Source organism: Fundulus heteroclitus, chromosome 17, assembly GCF_011125445.2.
Source record: "Fundulus heteroclitus isolate FHET01 chromosome 17, MU-UCD_Fhet_4.1, whole genome shotgun sequence".
In the NCBI taxonomy this organism is placed as follows: domain Eukaryota; kingdom Metazoa; phylum Chordata; class Actinopteri; order Cyprinodontiformes; family Fundulidae; genus Fundulus; species Fundulus heteroclitus.
In genome coordinates this window covers 21503069-21517274 of record NC_046377.1, presented here as the reverse complement: position 1 = coordinate 21517274, position 14206 = coordinate 21503069, and the positions used below count along the sequence as shown (strand labels likewise).

The window sequence follows — 14206 nt, the reverse complement described above, 5'->3', positions numbered from 1 at the left end:
GCAATTTCTAGTTTTCTCACAGTGGAACTAGAAGCTAAAGAAAGGCGATCCAGGTGAATTATTCATTACACGGTTAATTTATACTGCTTTAAGATCCAACTACACCGATTTCTGGATATTATATCAGTCTGTAGCAGAAAGAACCTTAAGGTTATCTAGGCTTTATGTCTTGTAAACATATTTGTGGTCTAATTAATAATGAAATTTGTGCATGTTTGCGTAGTAAAGAGAAAAGGTCCAAGCACACAATTGTTGTGCTTAAATGTGTTGGTTTACTTTTAAGTATTTTAGTTAAATTATATATTTACTGGTTGAATTTTCTCAAATTTAAAAGTTCTGTTTCACTATTACCATGAATTTAGCTTAGAACTTAGTGAGATAATTTCCTTAGTTTTATAGAATAAACATCAGAAACTACAGTAATTAGTGACTCATTTGCTTCAATGCTTTGCTGCCTTGATTCGGATTTTAATGTTTAAAATATAAAACTAAAAGGAGTTAAATGTCATCTCATTTGTGCTTTCCTCTGCATTCATTCACATCTCTTTGCCAATCCACCAAGCAGACTTTATTTTATATAAATTAAAGAATGGACCTTGGTACTTAGTTCACCTAGTTAGATCCCAAAACTGTGCTTTTACCACTTATTGTACAGTGTCCTTGAATGTTTTGAAAGGCGCTTGAAATAAAATATATTATTATTATTATTATTATTATTATTATTATTATTAAAACTAAAATGAACAAATTTCCATTTCTGCTTCCGATTAACTGTCTTATTTCCAGGTTTTTGCGCCTGGAGAGAATAAACCACATGATTGTATACGTGGCAGCTGACTGGTTTATAATCCAGATCACCTTTACGCACAACCTGCCTGTCGTGTGCTCACAGTTTGATCCCCGTTAAACCATCAGATTACAGGTCAGATGATTTACGGGTTACACTTCATGCAGGCTTAATATATTCATATTATAACTACATGATCACAAACCCTCAGTCTTGCTTTTTGAGTTTGTCATCATTGTTTTAATGTCCATTTATTTGCTATAATATCAGTATGTGGAAAAACACTTTGTTGAAGTTATTTTTTAATTCTTTCAGCATTGGTTTTATGATCTCAGTAGTACAACTCTGCTCACCGAGCACAGCATGAGAAACAGAATAAATGCACGTACATGTCTGACCTTCTGCATGAACAGTATTCAGGTTTGCTAACGCTAATTCATTAATTAGCTTCAATAAGAACAGAAAGGTTGACTAATCTGTAGGAAGAAATTTGTAAAATATGACCTAAAATCTGCTAAGGAAAGCAAAAACTGACACCAGTGATCCAAAACTAGTCCTGGCAAAAATGGCAAAAGGCCTTTATAAAAAAAAAAGGTTAAAATTTGTTTTCATTTGAATTATTTTATGTTATCACCTGTGGCGTATCTTGCATGATAAGTTTAGTGGGGCACATAACTCAACCCATTAGCAGTATTTTTTTTGTGATGCATACAACCTGACATTGATCAATGTTAAGTTAAACAGATAAATTAGCATAAACCAACACACTAGAAAATACATTTTATATAAGCTATGTAATTACATTTTTATACATAAAATTATAAATAAAGGCTCAATCATAATCTTCATTTATTGAACAGAAAAGATTCACATCAATCATTCAATGAGTCAGCAAGGACAACCAACAGTAGATTAATATTTGCTTTTACTTTACATTTCCCTGTGTTTTATTTAGTTAAAATATTCCTATATTTTATTCCAACAGTTTTTTTTAAACTTGCTTTTATTCCTGTTTTTAATCATGTAAAGCACTTTGCGTTGTCCTTGTACTGAAATGTGCTATTACAGATAAATGTGCCTTGTCTAGATGGCCTCACACTATCCGGCAGAACTTAAACGCAACGTGTGCATTTCCAGTATTCTGATTGGACGATCCGAGCTTGGGGCCACAGGATTTGTGCCCCATGGCTGCCTACAGCAATTTCAGATGTTTTTTATTGAAACAAAGTTTGGTGGGCCGGCCACATTATGGCACCTCAAGAGGATATAGCTACTGAGCTTGTCAGTTTTCTGGCAAACTTAGATATATAGACACACATGTTTATAAAATAATTTTATTGGAAAGAGAATCTGTCTTTTTTACAGTAATGCTCTATATAGAACGATCCTGTCTCACTGATTATTGTGACATGGAGCCCCACAATGACCTCTGGTGGGGCCCCACTGGCCCCAAAATGCAGAGACGCCACAGGTTATGATGCCAAAAAAAAGAGTTATTAGAGAGAAAGCTGGTGTAGCTTGTAGATCAGAATTCACATTTAACCAGGATTTCTCTAGATAAGGAAAATGTAGACGCGTTATCAATCGTTTCCAGTGGCGTTTCTTGTTTCATTTTGCAGTGAATATAAAAGTCAACAAAGTCTTGCTCAAACATACCTTCTGGATTCAATCTGAGATCCCAGGCAACACTGTCCAGCTCATTTTAGGGGAACCCAAGGCGTTCTCAGGCCAGACGGGATATATAGTCCCTTCAGGGAGTTCTGGGTCTCCTCACAGTGGGATGTGCCAAGAAAAGATGCCCAAACCACCTCAACTGACTTCTTTTGATGTAGAGGAGCGTACCTGGATGACGGATCTCCAGCCCGATAAACTTGACTCAACTACCAAACTGTTGCAGGGATCTCACGGTTTAAAGGTATCAGTCAGGAGAAAGCTGCAGAAGAATTTCCAATGAAACGGTGAAGAGCATCATGAAGAAGAGAAGAAGGGGAAGCAGACAGATAACCTCCGTGTCTGGGCTAAAGGTTAGGGCAGCAAGATGGAAACTGTCCATCATAAATGAGTTATGATGCGATAAAACCAAAGATGAACGTTTTGCTCAAACAGCAACGCCTGAAACATTTCATAAATCCTGGCAAAATTAGATTCATCCTAATCTTCAGCTCGCTCCACAGACTCTCCGTTCCCTCCAGTCAGAAGAAACTTGCATCCATCGTCTACATTCATAGATATTTAACCCTAAATCTGCAACGGGTTAAAAATAATTTAGGGCTTAACTGTGAAAAAACATATACTGCCCATCACAAAACAAACAGCGTACCCATAGTGAAGCATGGCGATGGCAGCATCATGCTTTGGGATTGTTTTTCTTCTACTAAAACTGGACCTGACTCAAAACCTTTAGACTTCTGCTGGAAAGCTGAAGTTTAACAGCAGGGCTGTCAAACTCATTTCTATAGTGGGCCACTTTGGCATCATGAAGTCATTAAAAGGGCCGGTTACACATGTATAGATGACACTTTGGATTTCATTTCAGTTCACATACAAATATAATAATGCACGGCAACATAAAAGTAGCATCCTTAGGCCTAGTTAATAGTGATACTGGGGTGAGTTACTCTTTAAACTCATCATTCTGCATCACTTTTTTCTCTTTTTGGAAATTTCTGGGTTGATTTAATGTGTTGTGGGAAAAACTGACATCTAGTGGCAGGATACTGTTACTACACAGTTAAAAAACATCAACATTCACCACAGGAGGCACAGTTTTAGCCACTTTATAGAATTTAAAAGGATACATGCCTCTACTTTATGATATGATAGGCCTTTTTTGGCTCTTGAGGGCCCGATAAATTGCCTTGATGGGTTAAGCACGTGTTCAAGAGGAAAATCTTCCTTCAGCACAACAGTGATCCATAGCAAAAGTCTGGAAATTACGAACTAGAAGAAGATCTGGGATATGTAGGGGGGAAAGAAGAGGGCTGTGTACGGAGATACCGTCACAATATGACAGATTTGGAGCATTTCTGCTAAGATGAGTGGGATCTCCATCATGGATGAGCAGCAACAGAGGCGCCACAGTGTTACTATGGGCAGAAAAATCCAGAGGAAAGTCTCCAACACCTGCCTGAACAAACAGGAAGTTTAAAAGCGACAGAAATTCAACAAGGGGATTTTTATCATAGTAAAAAAATGGGAGAAGAAAATTTATGTTGATTTCAAGTTTAAAAACCAAAGCATTTAGACTTATGGATTATTATTATTATTATTATTGTTAGAAATAAATATCAAATATAAATTACCTTTGACTAAAACAAAAAAAAATTACAAAATAAACAAATTTCTGCAATAACAAAATATAACAAAAATCCTTTTAAATCGCCCTGTAACACAAGTATTAGTAATAGTCTAACTTTTTAGACTAATTGGGTAGAAACAGATATATTATGACACGGCAGACATTTATATGCTGAACTGTTCAGATTTTTCTGTCTTGCAGAGGCAGAACAAAGGGAAGTGGAACCGTGTCTTTATTTATTCAGTGAGTCTGATTAACATGGTTCAGGTGATCTGCTGCATCCACGATGAGGCCGTCGGAGGTCGGCTCCAGCAGTAATCTGCAGACGGGATTAAATTTAAATCTCTGACATAACAAGCTGTGGGAATCACAGACTTAGCTGCAAAGCTTTCTGACTGTTTAAGCCGTGTTATATTAACGCTAAACCTATTTTCAGCTTCTTCACCGGGTCACTGTGTTTAAAAATAATCTACGATCGACTGTTAAATGGTTGTTAATCATCTTTCAGTTCGAGCTGCACTGGAGAAAAGCTTTCTTTTTGAATCTGTTCGATTATGTTAGCTATAAACTTAAATGTTTTAGCAGATTTAATTTGGTGAATAATTGAGACTTAGATCCTCTGGACCAACCAGAACGTGTTCATACTGTAAGGAGGTAGCAAAATATGATGGAATAAACCAGGATTTTCAAAACATTAAAGGCCTGAAGAAAAAACACAAAAAAGCGTAGAGATGTTTTTTGAATAAAAATATGACCTTTTTATGTTATCATAGTTTATTCTGGAGATGTGAGCTTTATTACGTTATTGTGTGTTTTATTGGTGGAACATGAAACATTTTTGTATTTTAACATATTTTATGAAAGTACTCTGATATGCCACTAAAAATAAATTTATTTTAGAGTGTACTAAATAAAGCGTACAGAAGTCACACTTCTAATGAAGTGAGATCATAGTACACTTTAAAACAGTATACTAACAATTAATTTCCAAAAAATATACTTTCCATAACTACACTGAATTGCCACTCTAAGTATGTCACATTTAATACACTTAAAAAAATAAACTTCTATGCAATTTAAAATACATTAACAACAAAGTACACTTTCAAAAAGTACATTTAAAAAATAATTAGATTACTGGTAAATTAGTATACTTACTTTTTGGACTCTTAAGTTGAACTTAATTACATCTTTTTTGAAGTATACTTTTAAAAAGTACATATTAAGTACTCTTTAAATAAAGCACAACAAGTAGAAGTATACTTGTTTTATACTTCATGTACTTCACTTATATTTCTAATACACAAAAGTATACTACGTTTTTACTACTACGTTTTTACCTGGGATGGTTACTTTAACTAGTCACACTCAGACATGATTAATGCCAGATCTGGACGATTTATAAATCATGGAACCTGTCTGACAACATGAAGTAGGCAAAATAAAGCCATTTCTAAGACTTTGGGACTCTAGAGAACCACAGTGGAGGTTCTAGACAGAGGCCAGTGTCCCTGTTATGGCCCCTGTACTAATGACAAAACATTAAATACACTTTTAACGATTATAAGCACTGGCGAAGAAACCATAACTGATTGGTCACTTTGACCATTTTAAATTTTTTACTGTACCTATACAGTTTTGCTCTAACAAGGATTTAAAAATTAAGCTGTTTCACGTTTAGTTTCAGCTGTATTGAGCCCCTGGATCAGGGGTCTGAAATCTGCAGTTCCAGAGCCACAAGAGGCTCACTTTTTATTAAACAGTTAAATATTGGCCTGTTTTATTGTTTTATTCTTTTGTTTTGTGCCCCTATGGAAAAAAAAAAGTGGTAAATTTGGTTTAGAACCGCCACTGACCATAATCCACAAGTGGAGAAAACATGGAACAGTGGTTAGTTTAAAGAAATTACTCCAAGTGAGCATCAGCGACTCATTACAAATAAATAATCCTGATCAAAATATCATATTCCCGTTTGCTTGTTTTATGTGTGCAGGTGAACGACCTCCCAGATTTCCTCAGTGCGAAGGACAGGGAGCGCTGCCAGCACATACGGATCACCTACGTCCCTGAAAAGCCTGCAGAGAAGGAACCTGATTGGCCACAGAGGGGAAAGAAGGCGGGACTTCCTCCCGTGGCCCCGCCCGCTCGCAGAGCCAGCCACTGTCCAATTAAAACACACAACTTAAAAGGTAAAAAAAATGTGTGTTTTCATGAAGGAATTATCAAAGTTTAATCGTTAATAATCTGTTTTCTAGGTAACTTTTTTGTTGTTGCTTTTATAGAAAAATAAATACTGATAAAAACAGAGACAACTATATTCAGTTCATCTTCTACTTTGGTTTTTACTGACCCCTACTGGCTGCAAAAAGCAATCCATCCAACCGTCCATCTATACTTTAGAAATCGTTTTTAACGGGGTGGGTTTGAATTCTGCAGTCTACAATTCAAGTTAATAATCAATTCCATGTGTATTGTATATTATTTTATGCACTTGAATGTTTTGTCTGGTAATAAACATATTTACTTTTTTGCATGACTTCTGGGTAAAACTAACCCGAACAGAAACAGACTAAAATATCCAAGCAGAATCCTTTGTTTGAAAGTGAAGACGAACACAACATGATAATAATGGACATAATAAATCAATGTGCGGCACGTCACGTGTTTTAATACTCATCATTAGTCCGATAGCTGCTGTTTTATTGCATGATTTACTGGTTCTGTACTGGAATCTTTGGACATTAGTTTAGTTTAACAGAATCAAGTGAAATTATTTAACTTTCATTTCTAATGTCTCTTCTAAGTATTTATCTTAGTATTAACCTTTTTTGCCTAAATGATGAACAGTTTGACTGCCTGAAAATTGTCCTGCGCATATGTCTCCTCCCCTTCAAAAGTCCCATAATTAGTGAAAGGAAGTCTAAATGTCACATGACCGGTCAGCATAAACACGCCTTTCCTAAAAAAAAAAACCCCAGAGGTGCAGCAGCACCAAGCAGGAGGCAGAAACACCATGAAGACCCAGGAGTTCTCCAGACAAGTCAGGTTGGGGTTATAACACAGCTCCAGAAAAAAAAGCCATAACTGAGTGTTAAATACTTACAAGAAGGCATGTTTAGAGTTTGCCAAAAGGCACGTGGGCAACTCCCCGAAAATATGGAGGAAGGAGCTCTGGTCAGATGAGACTAAAATGTAACTTTTCTGCCACCAAGAAAGACGCTGCCCAAACCCAGAACATCCTATCACCCCAAAAACACATTATCCCCACAGTGAGACACGGTGGTGGCAGCATCATGCTGTGGGGATGTTTTTCAGCAGCAGGGACTGGGAAACTGGTCCGAGTCAAGGGAAAGATGGATGGTGCTAAATACGGGGATAGTCCGGATCAGAACCGCTGTCAGCCTGCCTGTGATCTGAGACTGCTAGAAGGTCCACCTTCAAGCGGGACAACAGCGTGAAGCATACTGCTAAAGCAACACTGGGTGGTGTAAGGGGGCATTTAAATATGTTGGAATGGCCTAGTCAAAGCCCAGACCTCAATCTGATGGAGAACCATCCACCATGGAGGAGCTGGAGCAGTTTAACGGTGAGGAATGGGCAGAAATTCCAGAATACAGATTTCAGCAGACATAGTGGGGGTGTATGTATACATTTGACCCTGTAACTTTCATCCTTTGTGAATAATTCATACTTTTGCTCTTAATTGTAACTCCTTTGTCTGCCTGGCCATGTGAGTCGCGGTTTAGGATAAACCAGGCGCTTGTTTTGTGTTGGAAGAAAGCTAAACTGAGAGCTGAACATGTGGAGGACACAGATTCATTAACGGCTAAACTCGATCCTGGTTTAAAATCTGTGATCCGATCCCTGCAGAAGAAAACCAAGAGGTTCATGTGTCCATGTTCTCCTTTGTTCTGAAATCCTTACCTGCAATCCTAACCCTCCTGTGTCTCTGCTTTCCCCACAGGATATCCTGCAGACAGGTGAGCACAGACACACAAACACACGGGTTTGTATTTCTAACCACTTCAAGACTTTGTATTGAATTCTCGTCACTTTAGAAAATGCATTTACCCCTAAAACTACCCCCTGACCCAAAGAACGCAGGTATGTTGCATTAGGTTTGGATTTTGGCCCCAATAAGCTCTACAGAAGGTTGGTAAATCCAGCAGAAAAGGTCCTAAACAGGCAACATACAGTCACGTTAACGTCACCTCAGAAACAGCACCTGATGTTTATTTCCAGTTTAACCTGAACTTAAAGGGACAGTGTGTCTTTTAATTAGCAAAAATCAAGTATTGCTTTTATAATTACGTATCCTGGCAAAGTCTAATAACCTCACAACAAAATAAGAGCATTTTCCTTACTTAGAATTAGTCGTTTATAAATAAATAGGAGTTGGTGGACCCACTGGGAGGCGCCATGTTGCGTCGCTATTTTTGATTTCAGAAGCCGGAAGAGGCCAAACTGTCAGCGCTTGACGTTCTGTCAGTGGAGGAGGAGCATAAAACAAGCAAAGACGACCGTAGATCATTCTATTTACAGTTTTATGTTGAAACGGAGGACCATCCACACTTTCTGCCCAGTGAAAGGGAAGAGAAAGTAACCAAGAAAAGAAAAAGCAATAAACGGAAAGAAACAACAGTCTATATTGGCGTAGCTATTATTACCAGGTGTAGTGGGGGATAATTCATGAAGGAGTGCAGACTCAAAACTGATGCGGAGGTTGTAGGCTTTCTGATGGACAGGAAAGGTAATATAACAGCAAAGTTTATTTTTACCGCTATGTTAGAAACAGGGCAGCGTAGTCCAGCAACTGCTCTGTCCTCCTGGCAGAAATGGGTCCCTGAGAGGGAGGGAGAGACGAAGGGTACGTGTGCACAGTACGCGGAGGGATATCAGCCCGGCTAGTTCACTGTCTGTAGTACAGCAGCAAGTTTATAATTGCTTATTTTAGACCCCAAATACACGACTCACGGTATTTACAAGCGACTTTAGAAGAAAAAAACAGGCGGTCATGACAACAGTACCAAAAACCATTTAACACGATGACCGTAGCTATTAGCAGAAGCTAATACATGAAGGACATGTTTACATTGTCACACCTATAATACTCCGAGGCTTCCGTAGTAGCTATCACTGCAAAGTCGTTTGTAATTCCCCAGTGTGAAAATCTTACGCACTGGGGCTTTAAACTAAATCTTAAATCAAAGCAAGACGTCTTTCAAAGATTGTAGAGGCCTTCTAAACGCTACTTCATTATCCACCGGGCCTAACAAACATGACCGTGATCTGGCTAACATTGGAAATAAAGACTGAAGATGAAAGGTCGTATCTGAGGTGTTCGTATCCGCTACAGTCGATAAACTTTGTTCTTGGTTCCTCCAACGCTACTTCAGTTGCTTTCTCATCATCTTCCACCACTTTCTTGGCTCACAATCCAAGACAGGGAAACAATCTGTGAGGTGTGAACGCTTCCCTGCCTGTTAGCTCTGCAGGGTCTAGTCAAAGTAACAGGATGACAGTGCAGAGCTCAGGTTTATGAGAGAAAAAGAGAACACAGCTGTGTGTTTAATGTGTTTGGTGGTCTGGTTAAACAGTTTAATTTAGTTTATCGGCCGTTCAAGGCGATGCATCTATGGAACACAGAAGAGTTTAAAACTAGAGTTGAAAATTAAATCAGCTGCATTATCCACCGAATCCTAACAAAGTTATTATTCTATAAAAGATGGGATTTTGGCAGCATTTAATTTCATAGCAGGTAGTTTTGACTCAGTTTCATTCATTTCTGTATTTTAGTTGTTTCAGTCAAGTTTTTCCCACTTTAATGTGGTTCTGCCTCTTCTCCCAACAACTGAGAGCCATTCTTAGATTGAGGATGACGAAGATACGTTCCCAGTGTCATTTTGTTTAATTTTTCCAGCAAACACATGTTAAGTTGTGCAACAGCACTGGATTTTCATCCCGTATTTGGTTTCCAGCACCTCCTCCTACTCAGCCAAGCCGTTGAATAGGAGCTGAAAAATGTGTTTTTCTGAAGTTCTGGGAAAGACGTGGCTCTAAAATCTCTGATGCTTTTTAATTGAAAGGATAGTTTGGATCTTTTTAAAGTTATTTCTGGATTACGTTTCATATCTGTAGTAAAAAATAAATGTTTTTTGGCTATTTTAACCAACTCGGACTCGACATTTCCAACTCAATGAGAAACAACACCACAGTCAAGGCCAAAATTATTCATACTTCTGGCAGATTGAAAATTATTTTTATTTAACCAAGAAGCTTGTCTCCGATTGGAAATAAGATAGGATAATAAAACGATGTAAAAGTACCAGTTATGAAAAAAAAGTCAATGTCTATTTAAATTTTAATAAAAAAGTGTTTTTGAAAATCATAAAACTATTTACACCCTTTTTAATCAATTGAAGAAAAAAAAGTCCAACACACAAAACCCCCCAAAATTATTAATAACATTTATAAAACGCACTAAAAAAGCCAAAAAGTAAAGCACGAAGCAGCTTTGTTATAAGCAGTCATTCTCTGATCCTTTAAAAAGCATTTTAAACAATAACAAATGAAGAAAATAAAAATTACGATTATGAAATTGGTTTGTCATATAATGGTTTTGTTTTTTCCTAATTGTTTAATTTGTAGTCTTTGTGTTAGGGTTTTTTTTGTGACATTTTTATTCAATTCAATTCAATTCAATTTTATTTATATAGCGCCAAATCATGAAACATGTCATCTCAAGGCACTTTACAAAGTCAAGTTCAATCATATTATACAGATTGGGTCAGATTATACAGATTGGTCAAAAATGTCCTATATAAGGAAACCAGTTGATTGCATCAAAGTCCCGACAAGCAGCATTCACTCCTAGGGAAGCGTAGAGCCACAGGAAGAGTCATCTGCATTGTACATGGCTTTGCTGCAATCCCTCATACTGAGCAAGCATGAAGCGACAGTGGGAAGAAAAACCACCCATTAACGGGAAGGAAAAACCTCCGGCAGAACCGGGCTCAGTATGAACGGTCATCTGCCTCGACCGACTGGGGGTTACAGAAGACAGAACAGAGACACAACAAGAGAAACAAAAAAGCACAGAAGCACACATTGATCTAGTAATCTGTTCTACATTAGATGGAAGTAGCGGGTGAGCCGTCTTCTCTGGATGATGTCACAGTTAACAGAACGCCAGACCAGGTGTACCTACTATGAAGAAAAGGAGAGAGAGCAAAACTTAAAAGCTGAAATGACGACAGTCATTTCAATGTAATACAATGCAAAACTGGAGAACAGTAGACTGAAGAACAGTAGAAATCAGTAGAGTGAGAAAATTAGACCCTGATGTCCTCCAGCAGCCTAGGCCTATCACAGCACAACTATAGAGATAGCTCAGGGTATGAGCCACTCTAACTATAAGGTTTGTCAAAAAGGAAAGTTTTAACATTAGTCTTAAAAATAGATAGGGTGTCTGACTCACGGACCAAAACTGGGAGTTGGTTCCACAGGAGAGGAGCCTGATAGCTAAAGGATCTGCCTCCCATTCTACTTTTAGAGACTCTAGGAACCACCAGCAGACCTGCAGTGTGAGAGCGAAGTGCTCTGTTAGGAACATACGGGGTAATCAGAGCTCTGATATATGATGGAGCTTGATTATTAAGGGCTTTATACGTTAGAAGGAGAATTTTAAATTCTATTCTTGATTTAACAGGAAGCCAATGAAGGGAAGCTAAAACAGGAGAAATATGATCCCTCTTGTTGATTTTCATCAGAACTCTTGCCGCAGCATTTTGAATCAGCTGAAGACTTCGAACTGCATTTTGTGGACTTCCTGATAGTAAAGAATTACAATAGTCCAGCCTTGAAGTAACAAATGCATGGACTAGTTTTTCAGCATCACTCCTGGACAGAATGTTTCTAATTTTGGCGATATTCCGGAGGTGAAAAAAGGAAACTCTGGAAACCTGTTTAATATGGGATTTAAATGACATGTCTTGGTCGAAAACAACACCAAGATTTTTAACTTTATTACCAGAGGCCAAGTTAATGCCATCCAGATTAAGGGATTGATTAAGAACTTTATTTTTTGAAGACTCTGGCCCAAAGATTACAACTTCTGTCTTGTCAGAATTTAAATGCAGGAAATTTAAAGTCATCCAGCTTTTGATGTCATCAAGACATGACTGAAGTCGAAGTAACTGATTGGATTCATCAGGATTTATGGATAAATATAGCTGAGTGTCATCAGCATAACAGTGGAAATTAATCCCATGCTGTCTGATAATTTTGCCAATCGGAAGCATATATATAGTAAATAGAATTGGTCCAAGGACTGAACCCTGTGGTACTCCACAAGTGACCCTAGAGTTTGAGGAAGATTTATTATTAACATGAACAAACTGGAATCTGTCCGACAGATAAGATTTAAACCAGCCTAATGCTTTTCCCTTAATCCCTACAGTATGCTCAAGTCTTTGTAGGAGAATATTGTGATCAACTGTATCAAATGCAGCACTGAGATCTAACAGGACAAGTATAGACACAAGTCCATTATCTGAGGCCATGAGAATATCATTGGTGACCTTCACCAGAGCTGTTTCAGTGCTATGATGAGCTCTGAAGCCTGACTGAAACTCCTCAAGTAGGTCATTACTTTGTAAATGTTCACATAGTTGATTAGCAACTACTTTCTCAAGAATTTTAGATAAGAAAAGAAGATTAGATATAGGTCTGTAATTTACTAACTCATCTTGATCAAGAGATGGTTTCTTAAGTAAAGGTTTAATAACAGCTACTTTAAAAGCCTGTGGTACATATCCATTTACCAAGGATAGATTAATCATGTCTAAAATAGGACCACTGATCAAAGGGAATATGTCCTTAAACAACTTGGTTGGGATTGGGTCTAACATACAGGTAGAAGGTTTAGATGAAGCTAAAATTTTAGATAGCTCAGAAAGCTCTACTGCTTTTAAACAGTTCAGACACTGCGCAGGTTCTAAGGATTCCTCCAATGCTGCCTCACTTACTGAGGATGAGCTAATCATGTTTGGGAGGATGCCAATTATTGTATTTTTAATGGAATCAATTTTATTTATGAAGAATCCCATAAAATCATTACTGCTAAGAGCTAAGGGAATGGATGGATCAACAGAGCTGTGGCTCTGGGTAAGTTTGGCAACTGTACTGAAGAGAAATCTAGGATTATTCTTATTCTCCTCAATTAATGATGAAAAATATGCTGCTCTAACTCTACGAAGGGTCTTGTTATACAACAATAGACTGTTCTTCCAGATTAAGTAGGATTCCTCTTGGTGTGTAGAGCGCCATTTTCTCTCCAATTTCCTAACATTGTGCTTCAAGGAACGCAGCTCTGAATTAAACCAAGGAGCCAGCTTCCTGTGAATAATCACCTTCTTTTTCAAGGGAGCTACATTGTCTAATGCAGAACGCAATGACGAAGTCATACCGTTTACAAAGACATCTATTTGTGAATTGGAAGAAACAACATTGCTGCCATCTACAGGGCATTTCTGCAATACGGAGGATATTAAAAAGGGGACAGACTCTTTAAGTTTTGATACAGCATTATCCGATAAAGATCTACTATAATGGAACCCTCTTTTGGGGGTGGAGAACTCAGTTAGATTAAACTCAAATGTTATTAAAAAATGATCAGATAGGACAGGGTTGTGAGGAAATACTGTTAATTCTTCACAATCAATGCCATATGTCAGCACAAGGTCTAAAGTATGGAGCCAAGAGTGCGTCGGTTTATGCACATTTTGAGCAAAACCAATTGAATCTAGGATAGTTTTAAAGGCTACACTAAGGTTATCACATTCTGTGTCAACATGGATGTGAAAATCACCCACTATAATAGCCTTATCAGTATTTAACACCAAATCAGATAAGAAATCTGACAACTCATCCAAAAACTGAGTGTAAGGGCCTGGTGGACGATACAAAACAACAAACAGAAGAGGTTTTATTGCTTTGCAGTTTGGATGAGGGAAACTGAGGGTTAAATGTTCAAAAGAACTGTAGTTATTAATTGGCCTGGGACTAATTAATAAATCAGACTGAAAGATGGTTGCCACTCCTCCTCCTCTTCCCACAGATCT

General features: G+C 37.7%; 1 protein-coding gene across 3 annotated transcripts in view; it reads left to right on the top strand.

The window, feature by feature from the left end:
- The window catches only part of c17h12orf56 (chromosome 17 C12orf56 homolog), a 31087-nt gene that overhangs the window by 1744 nt on the left and 15137 nt on the right, over positions 1–14206 (top strand). For all 3 annotated transcript variants that reach the window (XM_036149299.1, XM_012878277.3, XM_021324409.2), the window contains exons 2-3: positions 6079–6274; positions 8050–8065. In XM_036149299.1, the coding sequence (XP_036005192.1) occupies positions 6079–6274; positions 8050–8065 (212 nt within the window). The remainder of the gene's footprint in view (positions 1–6078; positions 6275–8049; positions 8066–14206) is intronic.